Below are 18,408 nucleotides of genomic sequence, written 5' to 3' on the forward strand. Positions count from 1 at the left end.
TTTAGGTGTCTCAAATAGGTTGGCGTATTTTCAGCAGAAAAATACACTTCTTTTTTTTTTTAAAGGCGGCAAGCAAATTTTTTTAATGGTTGTATTTTTCAGAACGTTGCTTCTGTAAGTTCTGTAAAATATTTCTATTTCTTGCACCATTTTTGAGAAAAGCACTATATATGACTCGGCTGGAAGGCTACTTGCTGGCTTCGGATTCAATTAAACGGACTCCCAAGGTCGTCCGTTTAAAACGAATCCTCAGCCAGCAAGTAGCTACTTCCGAACCTCGACAATAATGTACTATTAAAAGCAAAAGTCGATAATTCTGCTGTGCTTGTGTGCGTTGCGTCCTTAAGACTAAATCACAGACGCTAAACGCGAGGAATTTGGTCCATTGACCCGCGTGTTCCTATCTTTATCGCTCGCGCGTAATTATTTTGTTGCCCCGCCCATAACGGTCAATGACACTTTGCGAGCGGGATAAGTGCTAAGCGTCCTGTCTTTACTTTAAATATGAGCAGAGGGGGGCGCGCAGTTTAATTCTGGTTTATCTCTACCAGAATACAAGAGAAGTATAAGAAGTACTTACTACTAACACAACAATTTTTAACCTAACATTAAATGTACAAATATCTGTATATTGTAACTATTTAATCATAACAACCTCGTGTATTGGTCATTTTTTGCAATCCGTATACTCTTAAACAAAACTATAAGGGCAAAACGCTTAAAAATATTGACCAAGCGGAGCAAAATACAAGTTTCAGCTAAACTAGATGGTTTAAAGTCACTGTAAACTGTACGCTAGTCACCTTAAGAGCGTTATCACACTGGCGATTTTCAGACGAATTGGCTGCGAGCGCGTAACGATCGAATTTTCAATGAATTCCAGTATCTTTGTACGCAGCGAAATCGTAGCGAGCGCGCAGCGTGCTCGCTGCGCGGTCGGCTCGCTTTCAACTCGCCCGCAAATCGCCAGTGTGATAACGCTCTTAGGGTGATAAAAGGTAAAAGCGGCATAAAAATGTTCAGAGCACCACTGATAACTGTACCTTTTATTTTTTAATCAATGCGGTTTAAAACAAGTATTGAGTTAAGAGTTCAACATATTTCAGCGATTTGTCCTCATCACTTCCATTTACATAAACAAAATGTTCTCACTATTTAATAACGTAATCCACTTTAGCATTTTACTGTTAAACACATCAAAATAGTACCGCAATCACACTAATCATAAGGCCTAGCGAGGCTTATGGCTTTTTAGAGGTCTCCCTAAAAATCCCACAATTATAACTCACTTAACTGTTCCATTAAACACATCCCAGTACCACAAGAACACTTATTATAAGGCCGGGCCTCACCGTCCGGCCTAGCGAAGCCTATGCCTTCTTCGAGGCCGGAGGCCTTCTTAACAAATGCAGCGGGTCTCTCCGGTACCTCGCAAAGAGTTCCCTCTTGAAGGTCTCGAAGTGTTTTCTGTTCTTTTCGTTTTGTTTTTCTCGCCATAAGGGTCTGGTCCTCCTGGCCTGTAGGCCCCAGTGGATGGTGAAGATTGGGGATAGGACTCTGAACTGGTAGCCGATTAGGAACATTTCATACACCTGGAAGGACAAAAAGGAGGTTATGTAAACGGTCATAACGTGAATGTTTACTGTGGAATAATTTATTCTGGCAGGAATTTATTGTGTGTTTCAAATATAAACTATTTATATGGCAAAAGTAACAGAAGTAGGCTAGTATACCTACGTATAATGATCTAAAAATACATTTCGCCAATGAAATGCATTTTAGCATATAGAATCTATGTATATAGGTAATTAATGTATTTATGTTAATACATAAACAAGTAGAGACCAACGAGGAAACATCGTTTTGCTAATCTGAAGACAGAAACTGTCAGTTGTTCTAGTAATAAAACGATATCATGACGATAGCCAATAGAAACTATGTGCTAAAACCAGTGCCGTATCTAGGCGTGGCCAAAGTGGGCACTCGCCCACGGCCTCGCTTAAGGGGGCCTCGCGAAAGTCAACCCTTTTTATTATGTTGGGAATACACATTGAAAGAACAGGGTCTCGCAGATAAGACTTCGCATACGGCTAGATTAGTTCTCATTTCTTTGCCTTTGTAATAAGGCGAAAAATGGAAACATAATATCTTTGACGTCAACAGGGTCGGCAACGTGCATGTAACGTTGCAACTCCGCAGTTGCAACACTGTTTGTACCCTTGTTTGCCATCAACGTGGTAAAAAGATATCCTTTTATTCACTGTTACTATTACTGTTCATTCGTCAATTGTAAAAATCTCTATTATCTCTACTCATACCTAAAAGTTATTTCCGAAGTGACGATTAGCAACTGTCGTAAACATAACTTTTAACACTTTTCTAAACTCATTAGGACTATCCATATGTCAATTAAAATGCTAAAGAAAACAACTTCAAATTCAAATATTTATTTAAAAATGTATGAAAACAAATCGTTGCCAGCTCTGAAAGAAAACCAGCACGATGTATTTAAAGATTTTATCACAGACGTTGAGTGACCCAAATCCAAAATAAAGTTCACACGATTATGTATTTTATAATGATGAATAATTAAGGTTATTATTGCGTGTACAATCAAATTGGAGTTGAGTCACTTTGGCTTTCAGGTGCTTTCGAGATCCGTAACAAATATTCGCCATAGGGTATTTTACTTTTTTTTATTTGATCCAGTGGTATAGTACTCTTTGACCCTCACAGGCTAATTCGAGTATTAGTCAGTCGATCTGTTTCCGATATGATACTGATCTGTCAGTGTCAAAGGTGAAGTTTCTTCAACCAAAAACGTCACTTCAGATCAGTATCAGATCGAATAACTAAAATTTGAGTTGGCCTAATAGAATATTTTTATGTTTAAAACCGTAATGTTCCTGGAAAAAACTATTTTCTACTCGTCTACCTTAATCTTTGGCTCCATGTTCATGAAATAAACTATAATGGCATATTTTATGTAAATTAATATCTACTATTATGACACTTCTGAACCGAGGTTATCACTATTAAACGATTTGAACAACTATAATTTTCATTATGCAACAATTAATTGTGAACTTAAGTGAACTAGTTATAATATTCATTATGAAATATTTTCTCATTGTATAGAACAAACTTCGTTTCTGTCGAACTTTGATTTAGAAATAATAATATAGTTGTATAATGAATATTTGTTCACTAAATTGTTGCACAATGAAATTTATAGTTGTTGTACATATATTATAGTAAAATACCCTATTGGAAAACTTATGTTATGATATGACCATGTTCAGCTAAGTCTCTTTGTTTATTGTAAAATAATCCTTATTACGACGGGATGAAGTCTAAAGTCCAGTGGTAGTGGTAACCCAGTCTCTAAGTGCGGCTATGTTCGCGAACACAGTTGGAGAGAGAGGGAGAGCGCAGCCACGTGCGAAAGAGACAACGCCATACGCGACGCCTTGGAATACGGCTGGGCCGCCGGAGTCACCCTGAAATACCAAAATATATTATTAGGTAAGTATATAATATACTTACTTGGAGGCTAAAATTCTGCTTTAACAATTTGACATAGTTTCATCTCATTTGAGACAACCTTGAGTTGCGACATCAGGCCGTGTAGCCAACGTCACTGTCGCACTATATGGAAGAGTGATAGTGAGACACCAAGCGATTCGATGGCGAAGCGATAGCGATTGACACCTTGGCTAGGCCGGCAGGCATCTCACGTACACCAATAAGTCGTATCAAAATAAGGACAAAATTATTTTTAGTTATTTAAACAAAATTGGCCTCTATATCGCGAGCAGCAGATATAAAATTAAATAGCGCCCACATCGTCGTTTGGGCGTGGGCGTTTTTTTTTTGTTGTCCCCTACACTTTTTTTTTCAAATTTGGGATTTTTTATGTTATTTCTACTCAGAATCACGAGCTCTTTCTATCCTAATAGGAGAAAAAAAGTGTCCTAAGGTTTTTATTTCCATTTCGTCACCATCTTTCATAGACTTTGTATGGCGGTCGCGAAATGGAAAGATCGAAAAATGTATGGAAATTTTGGGACACTTTTTAGGGTTCCGTAGCCAAATGGCAAAAAACGGAACCCTTATAGATTCGTCATGTCTGTCTGTCTGTCTGTCCGTCTGTCTGTCCGTCCGTATGTCACAGCCACTTTTCTCCGAAACTATAAGAACTATACTGTTGAAACTTGGTAAGTAGATGTATTCTGTGAACCGCATTAAGATTTTCACACAAAAATAGAAAAAAAACAATAAATTTTTGGGGTTCCCCATACTTCGAACTGAAACTCAAATTTTTTTTTTTCATCAAACCCATACGTGTGGGGTATCTATGGATAGGTCTTCAAAAATGATATTGAGGTTTCTAATATCATTTTTTTCTAAACTGAATAGTTTGCGCGAGAGACACTTCCAAAGTGGTAAAATGTGTGTCCCCCCCCCCTAACTTCTAAAATAAGAGAATGATAAAACTAAAAAAAATATATGATGTACATTACCATGTAAACTTCCACCGAAAATTGGTTTGAACGAGATCTAGCAAGTAGTTTTTTTTTAATACGTCATAAATCGCCTAAATACGGAACCCTTCATGGGCGAGTCCGACTCGCACTTGGCCGCTTTTTTTAGGGTTCCGTAGCCAAATGGCAAAAAACGGAACCCTTATAGATTCGTCATGTCTGTCTGTCTGTCTGTCCGTCTGTCCGTGTACATGGTAATGTACATCATATATTTTTTTTAGTTTTATCATTCTCTTATTTTAGAAGTTACAGGGGGGGACACACATTTTACCACTTTGGAAGTGTCTCTCGCGCAAACTATTCAGTTTAGAAAAAAATGATATTAGAAACCTCAATATCATTTTTGAAGACCTATCCATAGATACCCCACACGTATGGGTTTGATGAAAAAAAAATTTTTGAGTTTCAGTTCGAAGTATGGGGAACCCCAAAAATTTATTGTTTTTTTTTCTATTTTTGTGTGAAAATCTTAATGCGGTTCACAGAATACATCTACTTACCAAGTTTCAACAGTATAGTTCTTATAGTTTCGGAGAAAAGTGGCTGTGACATACGGACGGACAGACAGACGGACAGACGGACAGACAGACAGACAGACAGACAGACAGACAGACAGACATGACGAATCTATAAGGGTTCCGTTTTTTGCCATTTGGCTACGGAACCCTAAAAACGCCCTCGTACGTGACTGAGTGAACGTATAGGTACATATACGTACCCACCTACGTAATAATGACGGTAGTCGCAATGTCGGTACGGTCATAAAATAGTACAGTCGCCATCAGATATATCGGAGCGGCTAAGGCGCTCACAAATAATCTGAACAGGCCTCTATTGTCAAGGCGTTAGAGTGCGTGTTCAGATATTTTTGAGCACCTCGGCCGCTCCGATATATATGATGGCGACTGTACGTGTGCCTGAAATATTTCATGTCTAAAGCGAGACTTAGACTAGCAAGAATGTGCATGCAATTTACGTTACATTACCGACTACTATAGGTAAACTACATTCAAAAGTTTGGTCAGTTACCGCAACGTAAAGTAAAGTAAAGTACATACCTCGCTTAATAGATCTCCGTTATGCATGGATTACATGTCGTGGTCGGGGCCTTTTATTTATTTCGGGGGTTTCCAGTAGAGGCAATCGGGTGAAAAACTTTATTAGTATGAGTCAAGATTAAGATAACTTAAATGGTTTATAAGGCCTAATTTTCTCGCAGGACATACGAAAACATTTTTCCCAAGCCGAAATAGATGCTTCATTATGTCAATAAGATTAACCTATAAACTGAAATAGATGTCATATATTCATGAAAAAGTGACGAAGCCCTCCAGTGGTAAAGGCCGGACTCGAACCGGCGTCTTTAGCAATCCGGGCTAACTCCTTGAACCCCTTGGCCACGCCGCCACAGGGGAACCCGTCCCAATTTTTCGACTATATGCCATCTTACTAAGACTAGGCGTCTTTGACCAACTCTAAGGGCAAGCAACATGCGCTTGCAGCTCCTATATGAATTCCTTACAGAATTACGTTACTAACCTACTTAATTAAAAGATCAGAGAGCTCCGCGGACGTCCACTCTGACAAAGAATAAATAATAGTACTAAGTACAGAAGACTCACTCTCTAACAAAACGCGTCTGTTACGATCAGCACAGATATGACCGCTAGGTGGCGACAGCGCCACGCGCGGCTTATGGCTTTCCCCAAAATTGGGGCCGAACGGATGTACTTTTAGCTACCTGTAGCAAAGCGACGAAATCGCGGAGTGAGACACGCCTGACTCTGACTCAAATATAAAGTATTGTGGTATCAATGTTTAGAAACGGCTGCCAAATGGTGCGCATTATTACTTGGCACAGGTCATAAATCTATGGGCTGGGGATAAAAGCGTTTCCACACTGTCCTGTACCCGGTAACATCCGTTTTTGTGTTCGACATTAGTGGATGCCTAGCCAAGGTGACAATCGTACATCTATTTATATAAAAATAACCATTTAGGATCCATTACAAATAAAGGACCACTCACGCTAGAAGTGTCTGAAACCTCGGCCCGGACCCGGACCGTCCTGACGTGAGTCATTCCTAAAGCAAGGTATCCATCATCAGGCAATGAATTCCTCAGGCTCACCTGCGGAACCTAGGACCTGGGGTCTCAACCCCATATTACCCGGATACACGTACCTGACAGGAAGACACCCCTCCAATAAGGAAGTGCCCTCCACAGAACATGTTGTTGGTCAACGAGTCTCCGTATGAGAGTCGGCACAGCCAGTGTGGGACCACTGGTACATTGGCCTCCATCATGATTCGTGGAATTCGACGACCCCGAGGCTGAAACAAATATATTAATATCAGACAGAAACAAAAGAATAATTGCGGTCTACCGTCGTACGTCCGTGTTGCGGACGCACTGATGCGTTGGTAACGCAAACAACATTCACTAATAAATGGCTCTTTTGATGTTGCTTATATCTTTAGGCGAGACTTGTTTCCTCGTGTCCTTTCTGTTGTATCTTATTGTGAAAAATACTTACGGCAGTAAGACCCCAACCAGTAACAGTCAGCCTTACTAAAGGTACAGCCTGCCCCCTTGCCGGTAACCGAATTGGTCGAATCGCCGCACTCCAAGCTAGCGGCTGAGCTAATCTCAACACGGCTATATCGTGGTCAAGCGCCGGCCGTCCGTACTGCGGGTGCACAGATACGTTAGTTACACGGACGATACGGCCGCCGGAGTCGCGCCGGGTGGATCCGACACGGAGACGGATGGCCGACGGATCCGTGCTGAAAGAAATGGTTTTTTAGCAATTTGTAAAGCTTATTCAACAGAGAATACCTATTTCACGAGTGAGACAACGAAGAGACTAAAACTTGTCTCAACTATAAAGAGGATCTTTTGCAGGTACCTTACCCGTGGAGGACTATTTTACCAGATAACATGGCGACCATATATCCTTAATTACCATGATAGTATTAATATTATAAACGAGAAATTTATTCCGTATGTCTTCATGCTTTTCAGGAAAGGACATATATAGGAACTATCTCTACTTGCAAACATGTACTTGTAAAACACTAGTTTACTATCAGACAATTCCGACAGTATCACTCCGTCATCCCGTAATAACACACATACTTAATGATATTACTACATCACTGAGAATAGGTTTACGACCGAGTGATAATAAATTAAGCGTGGGATTGTATGGGACCACGTGGGACACATGACAGCTACAGGCGATTAAAACACAATCACCACTAAATTGTAGCGGTATGTTTTTGGCCACGTTGTTGGTTAAATAATGTATGATTTTATTTATTTCATCAGTAGTATTACATTTAATATTATGCTATCGTGTGCTTGCTTTTCGCAAAGATTTTTATAATAATTGGCAAAAAGAATAATTATGGTGGGAGACAAACTGCATGACCGGTCGATATCATCATCAACTTATTGGGGCCGTGCGCGTTGGAGGGTCTGTCATCTTGTGGCTTGAATGAGGAATATGTTTATGTTACATCCCCTAATAAAACTGCGCTGTAGGTATCTCTCTAGCTAGATAAACTACCCATATCTTCGCAAGTATATTGTTTAGAAAGAGATTGAACTTACTTGTTAACACAATGCGCTGCAGTCATAATATAGTCTTGGCTGATGATGAACCCTCCACAGAAGGAGTTCCTGTTTAAAACCATCGACACTTGGTAAGGATGTCTGTTAATGGAGCTGGCTCTTCCACCTACGAACAAACAAACAAAAATGTTAAATATCAGCCTGTAATAACAATAAAACTATGTCTAGTGAAAACATTGTTATGGCAGGTGCCCGGGCGTCTTGGCAATAACCCAGTCTCATTGTTCACCCAATCTTCAATCCACAGACCGGTATACTGTTCACTTTTTCTACAATAGTCCCAAATGTCCCAATGCCTGCTCCAGCCGGTTCATGGGTGTCTATTGTTGCGCCTGTGAATGGGTTCTCACCGGAAAGCTCTTGGAAAGCTCTCCAAGGGGCCTCTACGTGTTGGATTTATATACTCACCCAAGCCTATCAAAAGACCGGGATTTATACCGTGATAGTGCCAGTTGCACCATCCGCACTTGACAGACTGATCATTGATCAACGTCACCCGGCGCGCCGCGGCAGGTTACTATGAAACTTTCCATGCAATTAAATTTAGCGAACTCTTTTACGATGACAAACAGCTTGGTGCAACCGACCCTTATTTAATGAAGACTGTAGGTACTTATGTAATAAGAATTAGGTAAGAATTGGTCTCATCAAAACGAATCATAATGAGACCAATTTTAAGGAGTCTACTTGGTCTTTAGCCAACGATGCCCCATCATCACGTCAGCTCAATGGTACTAAAATTTAAAACTGACCTCCATATTTTGTTAAAGTACATGCAAATTTTCAGGTCAGCCTTAGAATTTTATAAAAGTATGTTGTCTGCTTTGTATTTTTATTTTTGTAACAAGTGAAGTTAATATAAATGCTTTTCTAAAAAGGTAAATTGTAAATAAGTACCTACCTATAATCTGTCCGCTGAGCTCAGGACACACCGCTGCCAAGGGATCCAGCTCTACATTTTGGAGATCCTCCTCTTTTAGAGTCTCTATATTGTCGTCGGTGTCTTGGAGTTCTGAAATTAAAAAAAGGATTAGACTTCTAGATTCAAGAGATCCTACACTGAATCCTGACCGTCTAGCATGAGTTGAGTCCATACTTGAAGGCGCGCAAGATGTGATGTATGGAGTCGCGCGCGAAAACGCAACTCATGCTAGCAGGTCAGTAAGACTAGGTATGCTTAATCCTGGATTTACACACGAACCTCAACCATCTGCATATGCAACAGACACAGCAGCACATAATTCCAGATCCAGCTTTCGACCAGGACACAAAACAAGTTCCAGGCGTTCAAATCTCAACCTTAACTATTAAAAATTACAATACAAAATTGCACTCACCCACACTCCCCACAAACAGGCACAGCTCCACTAAAGTCCAGATCAACTTGAAAAGACCGGATCATGCTTTCCAAGCGCTCTAATATCAACCTTATCGATTATGCAATACAATCCAAAATTGGACTTACCTACACTCCCCAAAAACAGGCACAGCACCACAAAAGTCCAGATCATCTTCAACAATTAATTGACAAGTAGTGTGTCAAGTAGCTAGTTTTCAACTGGCGCCAGTACTCTCCTAGAGGCACGGATTGGTCGTGGTGACCGAGATAGGCAATTTCTCACGCTCCGGCCCATGGTCACGACCCGCCGGGTGACCTCTGGGCAGACTGATAGAAAAAATAGGAAAGTGATATAAGGTCAGATCAGATGAATGATTAGAGATTATGTAAATTGCTGAAACTGATTTATTTCTTTTAGACTTGCTTCTAGTAGAAGCGCACTGAGCCCATAATCTAATAAAACAAAATACCTACTTTATACATTCCATATTCCCGTCAATGATTTATATTGAAGTGTATCAACTTATTCACACACTTACTAAGGCAATCAGCACGGACATTATTACGTTATTTAGTTAAAAAAAATATATTATGGTCCACCACAGGAGCGAGAGGTCCATTCAGTAGGTATTCACCTTACACTGTATTTCATACCATTTTACCTACTGGGACAAGAATGACTTGCTTTTCCAGTATTAATACAGATACTTAAGTATAGTACTTAATAAAAAAATCTAAAAGTTAATGTTCAATGACCTTCGTTATTCTTTTGTGTTTCGTAATTATAAATACTAATTGTTTTGCTAAATTATCAACAGATAGGTTTCTAGCAAGAACTCTAGACGTTTAATTTACTTCAATGCCAGAAAAATAGGTACTTATTACAGAACTAATAACTTTTAGAATTAAATGTATTCGCTAGGTGTACGACTGGTGCTGCCCTCATTTTGTCGGACTTTCTACGTTAAATCTTATGGAGTAAAATTAGTTCAAGTGGCTGCCGCTAGTACTAATGTTAGACATTCCATAAGATTACCTGTGTTTGTGACGATCAGCGCCACTTCACCCTCCACCGACTTCGCACCTTGCCAATAACACTTCATCAATCACGCATTGTTTTCTTTTTAATAGTAATAATGTTGTAAGTAGAGCTAAGCACTACTTTATGTTAAGAGAATAAGAGCGTGTGCAGATCTTTTTGAGCACCTCATCGGTTTTGCTTCTTCTGCTGCTGTGTGGAAATTGCGCCGGAAAAAAATTTCGTTGATCTGGGGCCTTATTCGACAAGCGACGTTTGACGTATCGTGTTGAACTTCCGTTGAATCTGAACAATCCCGCTGTGTCAAAATTTTACATTAGCAATCCACAGATGAAGAAACGACCAGACCATTATAAACCTTAAAGTAGTAATAAAACAAAGTTGATATTTGTTGAATTATTGGTTGTACCAAATGATATTATCCGCACTTAATGGACATGCGATTGATTCAACTGTTGAATTGAAGTGGACGCGAAATCTGACAGTTATACATGTCGAATAAGGGCCCAGATGTGAGTAACAGTTTTAAATTAAGTATTCACGGTTAGTTTCACTAGACTTATATCGACCGGGATGTGAACCGTGATTACATTTTGTACTTGGGTCGTACTACCGTTTCGTGCCGATTTGCCACTTTTTTGGAGATTTTTTTTTATTTTGAAGTTACAGTGTAGAGTTTGATATTGTGAATGTGTATACGTATTGTGTATATTATTTTAAGAAAGGCACCTATATACTAGTTATACTTTTGGAAAACAAATAAGGAATATAATGAAGGCATAGATGGAAATGAAAAAGCAAGGGAAGGTAATGAAACACGAATAGAAGGAAATTAAATTAGATTAAATATAAATTAACTTTATTGCTCAAAATCAAAGTGATAATATTTTAAACGATGGAACCATAAATATCTTGGCTTTTTAAAAGTATATCTACCCTGTTGACCTGTTTAATATAATAACCTACTTTTTAACAATACTTTTTACGATGTTTCAGTATTCGTTTTCGGTCTCATTATTTGTCAGAACTAGAAACATATAACAATGAGATTTGTAATGTAAAACAACTGCTTACATAAATGAAATTAAAAAAGCTTAAATTATCTACAAATTTTTATAAAAAACAATCGTTATTTATGATAAAATATATTATTCGGGAAAGAACTAAGGTATAATTTTAAAGTATCCAGTATCGATGTAGGTAATGTGACTTAGCCGTCTTTGTAAAGGGCAGATGCTGTTTTTTTAAATAATGAAGTGGGCCAGAATATTATATTTCGGACACGACCATGATAAGCCGTTTCAAAGGGAACGGCGGGCCGAGGTAAAGCTGCAGGACAGCAGAGCTGGAGACGAACAAATAGTTGTGTATTAAAAAGCAAACTAGCGGACCGCAAACACGATGTTGAGCTCTAAAGCCATTGGAGGTCGAAGAGCGTACTCTACGAAACACAAAACCCTGTGTAAATAGAGGCCAAAGGCCGAGTACGCCCCAATAATCAAAATACTTATTATAAATAACAAACTCCATAGGGTTGTAGACTCAACAAGTCGCACTTTCGAGGAAAAATGCAAAGGTCAAGCCGCAGGAGGGTCCGAGATCACATTGGTTAAATTTCAAGCTCTCTTAGTTCTCAAGTTAGGTCTTCTATGGAAGCGCAACGTGATCAGACGGACTGGGCCTTCAGCGTTTATGCGGACCTCGGTCTTTGGCCTCACTTAGCAAAGTTCTGCTCTCTTGCAGATTGATATTTGGCCTTGCACGGAAATGTGCCCCTATCTGAAGCTCCCCCGGGCCTTCGGCCTTGCTTTTTAATACATTCGGCTATTGGTTCTTGTTTGAGGTCAGCTCCATTGCAGCTCTTTGACCTCGCACGATTGTGCCCGCTGCTAATAGTTAAAAGAAATTTTTAACACCTTTTGCGGAGCCCGGCTTTCGGCATCGGTTGCATTTGGGCATTGAAACAATTTAAGCTCTACTCTCCTGCGAAAGTTCGGCTTTCAGCCTCGCAGGAAAGCGCGCCACAATCGGACGCTCCGAGCTGCTTGCTCTTTCTTTGCGGAACTTGCAGAAAGGGGTGGGAATGGGACGCTCCTCTCCAGTTCTAGATGGTGTTGGACCATTGTTTCATGAACTTTCTAGATTTTTCTAAAGCTTGGCCTTTAGATGGTTACAAATTTACAAGAAATTTCCCTGATACGGCCAACCTGTATTTTTAACTTAGCACAAAAAGAGGCTCCCGGGAGCAGATCTTTGTGATACCCTCCTCATAAATATCTGGCGTCGGAGGACTCGCTCTTGAGCTTTATTCAAGAACTATCAAAAGTTTTCAGTATTTTAATTAGCATATTTTTTTCATTAATAGGCGTTAGATAAGTTTCAATCGGGTCATCTGTCCAAAATGTTCCGCATTTATAAAATGTTGGAAATATGATGTATCTATCCGATATATTTACAATATTTGCCATGACAAAAAAAACCTACTTACGCGCCTATCTGCTTATTTATATGCAATATCCACAACCAACAGGATTCCCATGACATAGCGTCGGGTATAGATAAGAACCTATACCCTGAAACTCTGTCAAACGGTCTAACGAAGTCGAAAGAATTGGACATATATACGTTTCAAAACATGGGAGTTATGATTTAAGAGCGTATGTGTGTATATAACTCTTGGGCTGTGGGCTAAAAACATAAAAGGTATCACATCTGTCATACAAAATTATTGTTCATTTCCTTCACCCGACAATATTGGAAGAAATGGAGAGGGATGAATTGGAGTGGAATGAACTTTCGACGGTTTTTAGGGTTCCGTAGCCAAATGGCAAAAAACGGAACCCTTATAGATTCGTCATGTCTGTCTGTCTGTCTGTCTGTCTGTCCGTCTGTCTGTCCGTCCGTATGTCACAGCCACTTTTCTCCGAAACTATAAGAACTATACTGTTGAAACTTGGTAAGTAGATGTATTCTGTGAACCGCATTAAGATTTTCACACAAAAATAGAAAAAAAACAATAAATTTTTGGAATTCCCTATACTTCGAACTGAAACTCAAATTTTTTTTTTTCATCAAACCCATACGTGTGGGGTATCTATGGATAGGTCTTCAAAAATGATATTGAGGTTTCTAATATGATTTTTTTCTAAACTGAATAGTTTGCGCGAGACACACTTCCAAAGTGGTAAAATGTGTGTCCCCCCCCCCTGTAACTTCTAAAATAAGAGAATGATAAAACTAAAAAAAATATATGATGTACATTACCATGTAAACTTCCACCGAAAATTGGTTTGAACGAGATCTAGCAAGTAGTTTTTTTTAATACGTCATAAATCGCCTAAATACGGAACCCTTCATGGGCGAGTCCGACTCGCACTTGGCCGCTTTTTTAAATTTCTTTATAGTCTTTAAGGCTAGAATGTCATCAAGTAAAAGTAATGAAGATATACCAAAATGCTAACAGATTATTAACAAGGTGATTTTTTTGCAATATATATAGCACCAAATTACTTAATGGATAAAAATGAGTAGTAACCGTGACAAAGTGCCTTTCCGGTGAGTAGAACCTAAATTACTCGTAAATCAAGAGCGCGAAACCTCCTTCGTTGACGTATTGCGGTAGACTAAGGTAGTAAAAACACGTAGCAATCACAGTTATTCGTGAATAAAGGCGCGTTTAGATTTGGCATGAGTGGCAATTTTTTAGAGTGAAAATGAAGTCTTTCGCGTGACAAAATTAAAAAGTGCGTTCTCTCTATGATAATTTAACTTTAAAAATACGTTACCATGTACCATTATAATACTGATTATGTGCTTATTTATAAACAATAATGGAAAGTAGGGTTTATCTGCAAATAATAGTGTTTTTTAATTTTCGAACCCAATGGTACGCCATTTTAGGTGCGAGGGAAATGAATTTTTCGCATGTTTTTAATTTTTATTTAATAGATCATTAGGTTTAGCTAAATTCCAAAACTGGCGCATTTTTCGTACCACATAAACATACCTTTTAAAAATAACCACAAGTAAAAAAATATAATTTTAACGCTTCATGTGGGCTCGGACACGAAATCGGCACGAAACGGTAGAACGACCCACTTATTGTTTTCAAGCTCCCGATATTTCGACGCAGTTACATGCATCTTGTTCACGGGTAACTGAAGATACCGGGTATCAAGGTAATCACGGTTCATCTTCTATCTATCTATATTATTATTATATATATATATATAAATGCAAGTGTCCTGACTGACTGACTGACTGATTCATCAACGCAGAGCCGAAACTACAAAAGCTAGAAAGTTGAAATTTGCACACTAGGTTGAATTTATAAAGTGTACAAGAGATAAGAAGCGATTTTGAGAAATTCAACCCCTAAGGGGGTTAAAAAGGGGATGAAAGGTTGTATGGGGTGCAAGTTTTATTTTAAGCTAGGAATTTGAAACTTTGTAAAAAGGTATAATATTAAAAAACAAGAAAACTAAATTTCAGCGTTTCCGAAAATTCATCCCCTAAGGTGGTCAAAAAGGGGTTGAAAGTTTGTAGGGAAAACAAAAATTTTTTTGAGTGCGGGACTTGAAACTTTGTATATAGAGATATTATTAGAATACAGGAAAAGTTATTTCAGCGTTTTTAAATTTTCATCCCCTAACAGGGTTAAAAAGGGGTTGAAAGTTTGAATCCATTACAAATGCTTTGAAACTTCTAAGAAAGGCATAATAGCCGATTACAAAAAAAGTTATTGCGACGTTTTTGAAAATTCAACCCCTAAGGGGGTTAAAAAGGGGATGAAAGTTTTACTTGAGGTGCAAATTTTGTTTTAAGCTAGGAACTTTAAACTTTGCAAAAAGGTATTATATTAAAAAACAAGAAAACTAATTTCAGCGTTTTTATAAATTCATCCCCCGAGGTGGTGAAAAAGGGGTTGAAAGTTTGTATGGAGACCAAATATTTTTGTGAGTGTGGAACTTGAATCTTTGTATAAGGCCATATTATTAAAACAAAAAAAAGTAATTTCAGTGTTTTTAAAAATTCATCCCTTAAAAGGGTTAAAAAGGGGTTGAACGTTTGTATGGAGACCAAAATTTTTTTTTAGTGCGGGACTTGAAACTTTGTATATGGAGATATTATTAAAATACAGGAAAATTAATTTCAGCGTTTTTAAATTTTCATCCCCTAACAGGGTTAAAAAGGGGTTGAAAGTTTGAATCCATTACAAATGCTTTGAAACTTCTAAGAAAGGCATAATAGCCGATTATAAAAAAGTTATTGCGACGTTTTTGGAAATTCAACCCCTAAGGGGGTTAAAAAGGGGATGAAAGTTTTACTTGAGGTGCAAATTTTAAGTTGGGAACTTAAAACTTTGCATAAAGGTGTCATGATTTTTGGTAATTATATCAAAAAGTGTAAGCAAATATGAATTTTACTTGGCAACTTTCTGAAAATACCTGAATTTAATATTAGGGTAATGGGTAATGTTTAATGACTTACCTGGCAACACTTGAGTTAGCAAGTGGTAGGGGTAAGTGGGAGTTAAATGGACAGTTGTGCAGACTCGTTCACTTGGATTGGGGAGTTAAAGAGAGAACATCTTGATGGTAACGGGTGAGCAAAGTTAAAGAGGCACCACCATTTTATAATTAGAACAATCATAGATAAATTTATAATATTTCAGAAGTGTTAACGTACCACTAACCCACAATAAGATTTTTAGATTCGATCGGTAGAATAAAAACGTAAGTTGTCTTTATTTTATTTCAATAGTAGGTACCTAAGTAATAATGGATTGATTTTATGAACCTCGAGTAGTTTATGTGTTTCGAATGCAGTTTTGTAGCTGTAAGAAGCTTAGACTTTCTTTACATTGTTGCTTTGTAGTGTTGTTTTAAATTATCAAGATATTTTAATGCAAAAAAAAAATATAAGGTAGTTTTATTATACATGAGTGGTAGTTGTATAATCAGCGACAAAGTAAAATTTTACATCAATTCATTGTAAAAGTATTGAGTTTAGTTTGGTTTGTTTTAATGAAGGTAGGTAACCTACATTTTGCTAACGGTAAAAAGTTATATATTTAATTATATACTCTTAGATGGATGAGTAATTAGAGTATCTGATCTAGGTACGTGTTCTTTGCAAAAGTATTTGGAATATAACCATAATTTTCGATATCATTTGAATGGTACAATTATTTTAGTCGGTTGCTATTACGACATCTACCTACAATGAAATTATAATTATTGTATTAGTATTAAAGCGGCAGACTTTTGATTTTGGAATGAGTTCATAAGTTAATAGTTATGTACCCGTCGATTTAATGGCTATTTAGCACAGATTATTGTTTTATATGTACCTATTATCTACTATAAATGATCAAAATTATTGTCATCAAATTGCAACGTCGTAAGAAAATTGATACATTTATGAGTAGATAAGTACATATTTGAAATGCCTATTATTTTGATCTTTTTGTGTTTTATGATTACAGATTGATGTGTGGGCTTGTGCTGGTGATCAGTGATCGGAAATTTGTGCTATTGAATTATGTCTTATTTATTTCATAAAATATAGTACATGTGTAGCATATCGCGGTTAATTGGGACGGAATAAGCCTTGTTCATTGAAACTGAACTGATTAACTATAACCTATAGTTTTTGTCCAGCAATTTTTAGTGACAACGGTACTTTGTTCCTCTCGGTTAAAGCCTATTTGATTTTTTTTTGTCATATGCAAACTAATAATATTTTATGATACAATATAATCATTACAATTAATTTAAATGAGTACCGTATAAGTAGTATTGTGCAATGCAGTGCATTTACGAAATAAATATGACATTAGTAAGATAACAATAGCACAGGGATCCTGATACTTTAAATCGACGTTAATATGAGCTTGCCGCGTAGCCAAAATGCCAATCGCTTACGCTTCGTAGCGATCGAAACGCAACTGTCACTGTCGCACTAATATGGAAGAGTGATAGAGAGACACAAAGCGTTTCGTTGTCGAAGCGATAGCGAATGTAACCTTGGCTAGGCCAGCTTGTGTGTGTTTGACGTGAAGGCGTCTTTTGTGTGACGTGGAGGCGTCTTTTGTGTGACGTGGAGGCGTCTTTTGTGTGACGTGGAGGCGTCTTTTGTGTTTGACGTGGAGGCGTCTTTTGTGTGACGTGGAGGCGTCTTTTGTGTGACGTGGAGGCGTCTTTTGTGTGACGTGGAGGCGTCTTTTGTGTGACGTGGAGGCGTCTTTTGTGTGACGTGGAGGCGTCTTTTGTGTGACGTGGAGGCGTCTTTTGTGTGACGTGGAGGCGTCTTTTGTGTGACGTGGAGGCGTCATTTGTATGACATGGAGGTGTCATTTGTGTGTGACGTGGAGGCGTCATTTGTGTGACGTGGAAGCGTCACTTGTATGACATGGCATTGTCATTTGTGTGACGTTGTGGCGTCATTGATGTTGTTTTGTATGACGTGGAGACGTCATTGAAGCTAAATTTTTGACGTTGGGGCGTCATTGAGGTTAAGTTCTATATGACACGAAAGTGCGTCATTTGTACTACTTAAGCATGCGTTATTGGAGTTTCGTTTTGTGTAACGCGGGTATGCGTGTGATGAAGATGACTTTTTATTTACATTTGAAAATTTAGAGATGTTTGGAACAAGTAAAATACATAGTATAGCGCGCGTGTACGTTATTGAAAGTTAAAAAATAAACTGATGTGGATCTGACAGGCTAATGTTGATCATTTATTGCAGATCATGTTAAAATGTTTATAGTGGAAAAAAGTAGGCATAGATATCGTGAGAGTGCAGAGGATTTATGTCGTACTAGCGACAGCTCCACAGATTTTTTT

At 38.2% G+C, this 18,408-nt stretch overlaps 2 protein-coding genes across 3 annotated transcripts in view; both read right to left on the minus strand.

Moving 5' to 3' along the window:
• Nucleotides 1-1,216: 1,216 nt before the first annotated feature.
• The window catches only part of LOC134662787 (beta-1,4-glucuronyltransferase 1-like), a 32,654-nt gene continuing 15,462 nt past the window's right edge, over nucleotides 1,217-18,408 (minus strand). For both annotated transcript variants that reach the window (XM_063519086.1, XM_063519087.1), the window contains one exon: nucleotides 1,217-1,592. In XM_063519086.1, coding sequence (XP_063375156.1) covers nucleotides 1,371-1,592 — 222 coding nt within the window. In that variant the 3' untranslated portion in view covers nucleotides 1,217-1,370. The remainder of the gene's footprint in view (nucleotides 1,593-18,408) is intronic.
• On the minus strand, nucleotides 3,298-9,880 carry LOC134662848 (trypsin-like). The gene is made up of 6 exons (XM_063519171.1): nucleotides 9,646-9,880; nucleotides 9,082-9,192; nucleotides 8,160-8,286; nucleotides 7,081-7,330; nucleotides 6,728-6,877; nucleotides 3,298-3,500 (listed from the first exon to the last, which is right to left on the minus strand). The coding sequence occupies exons 1-6, from the start codon at nucleotides 9,689-9,691 to the stop codon at nucleotides 3,354-3,356; spliced, it is 831 nt and encodes a 276-aa protein (XP_063375241.1). The 5' UTR covers nucleotides 9,692-9,880; the 3' UTR covers nucleotides 3,298-3,353.

Source organism: Cydia amplana, chromosome 3, assembly GCF_948474715.1.
Source record: "Cydia amplana chromosome 3, ilCydAmpl1.1, whole genome shotgun sequence".
Classification (NCBI taxonomy): domain Eukaryota; kingdom Metazoa; phylum Arthropoda; class Insecta; order Lepidoptera; family Tortricidae; genus Cydia; species Cydia amplana.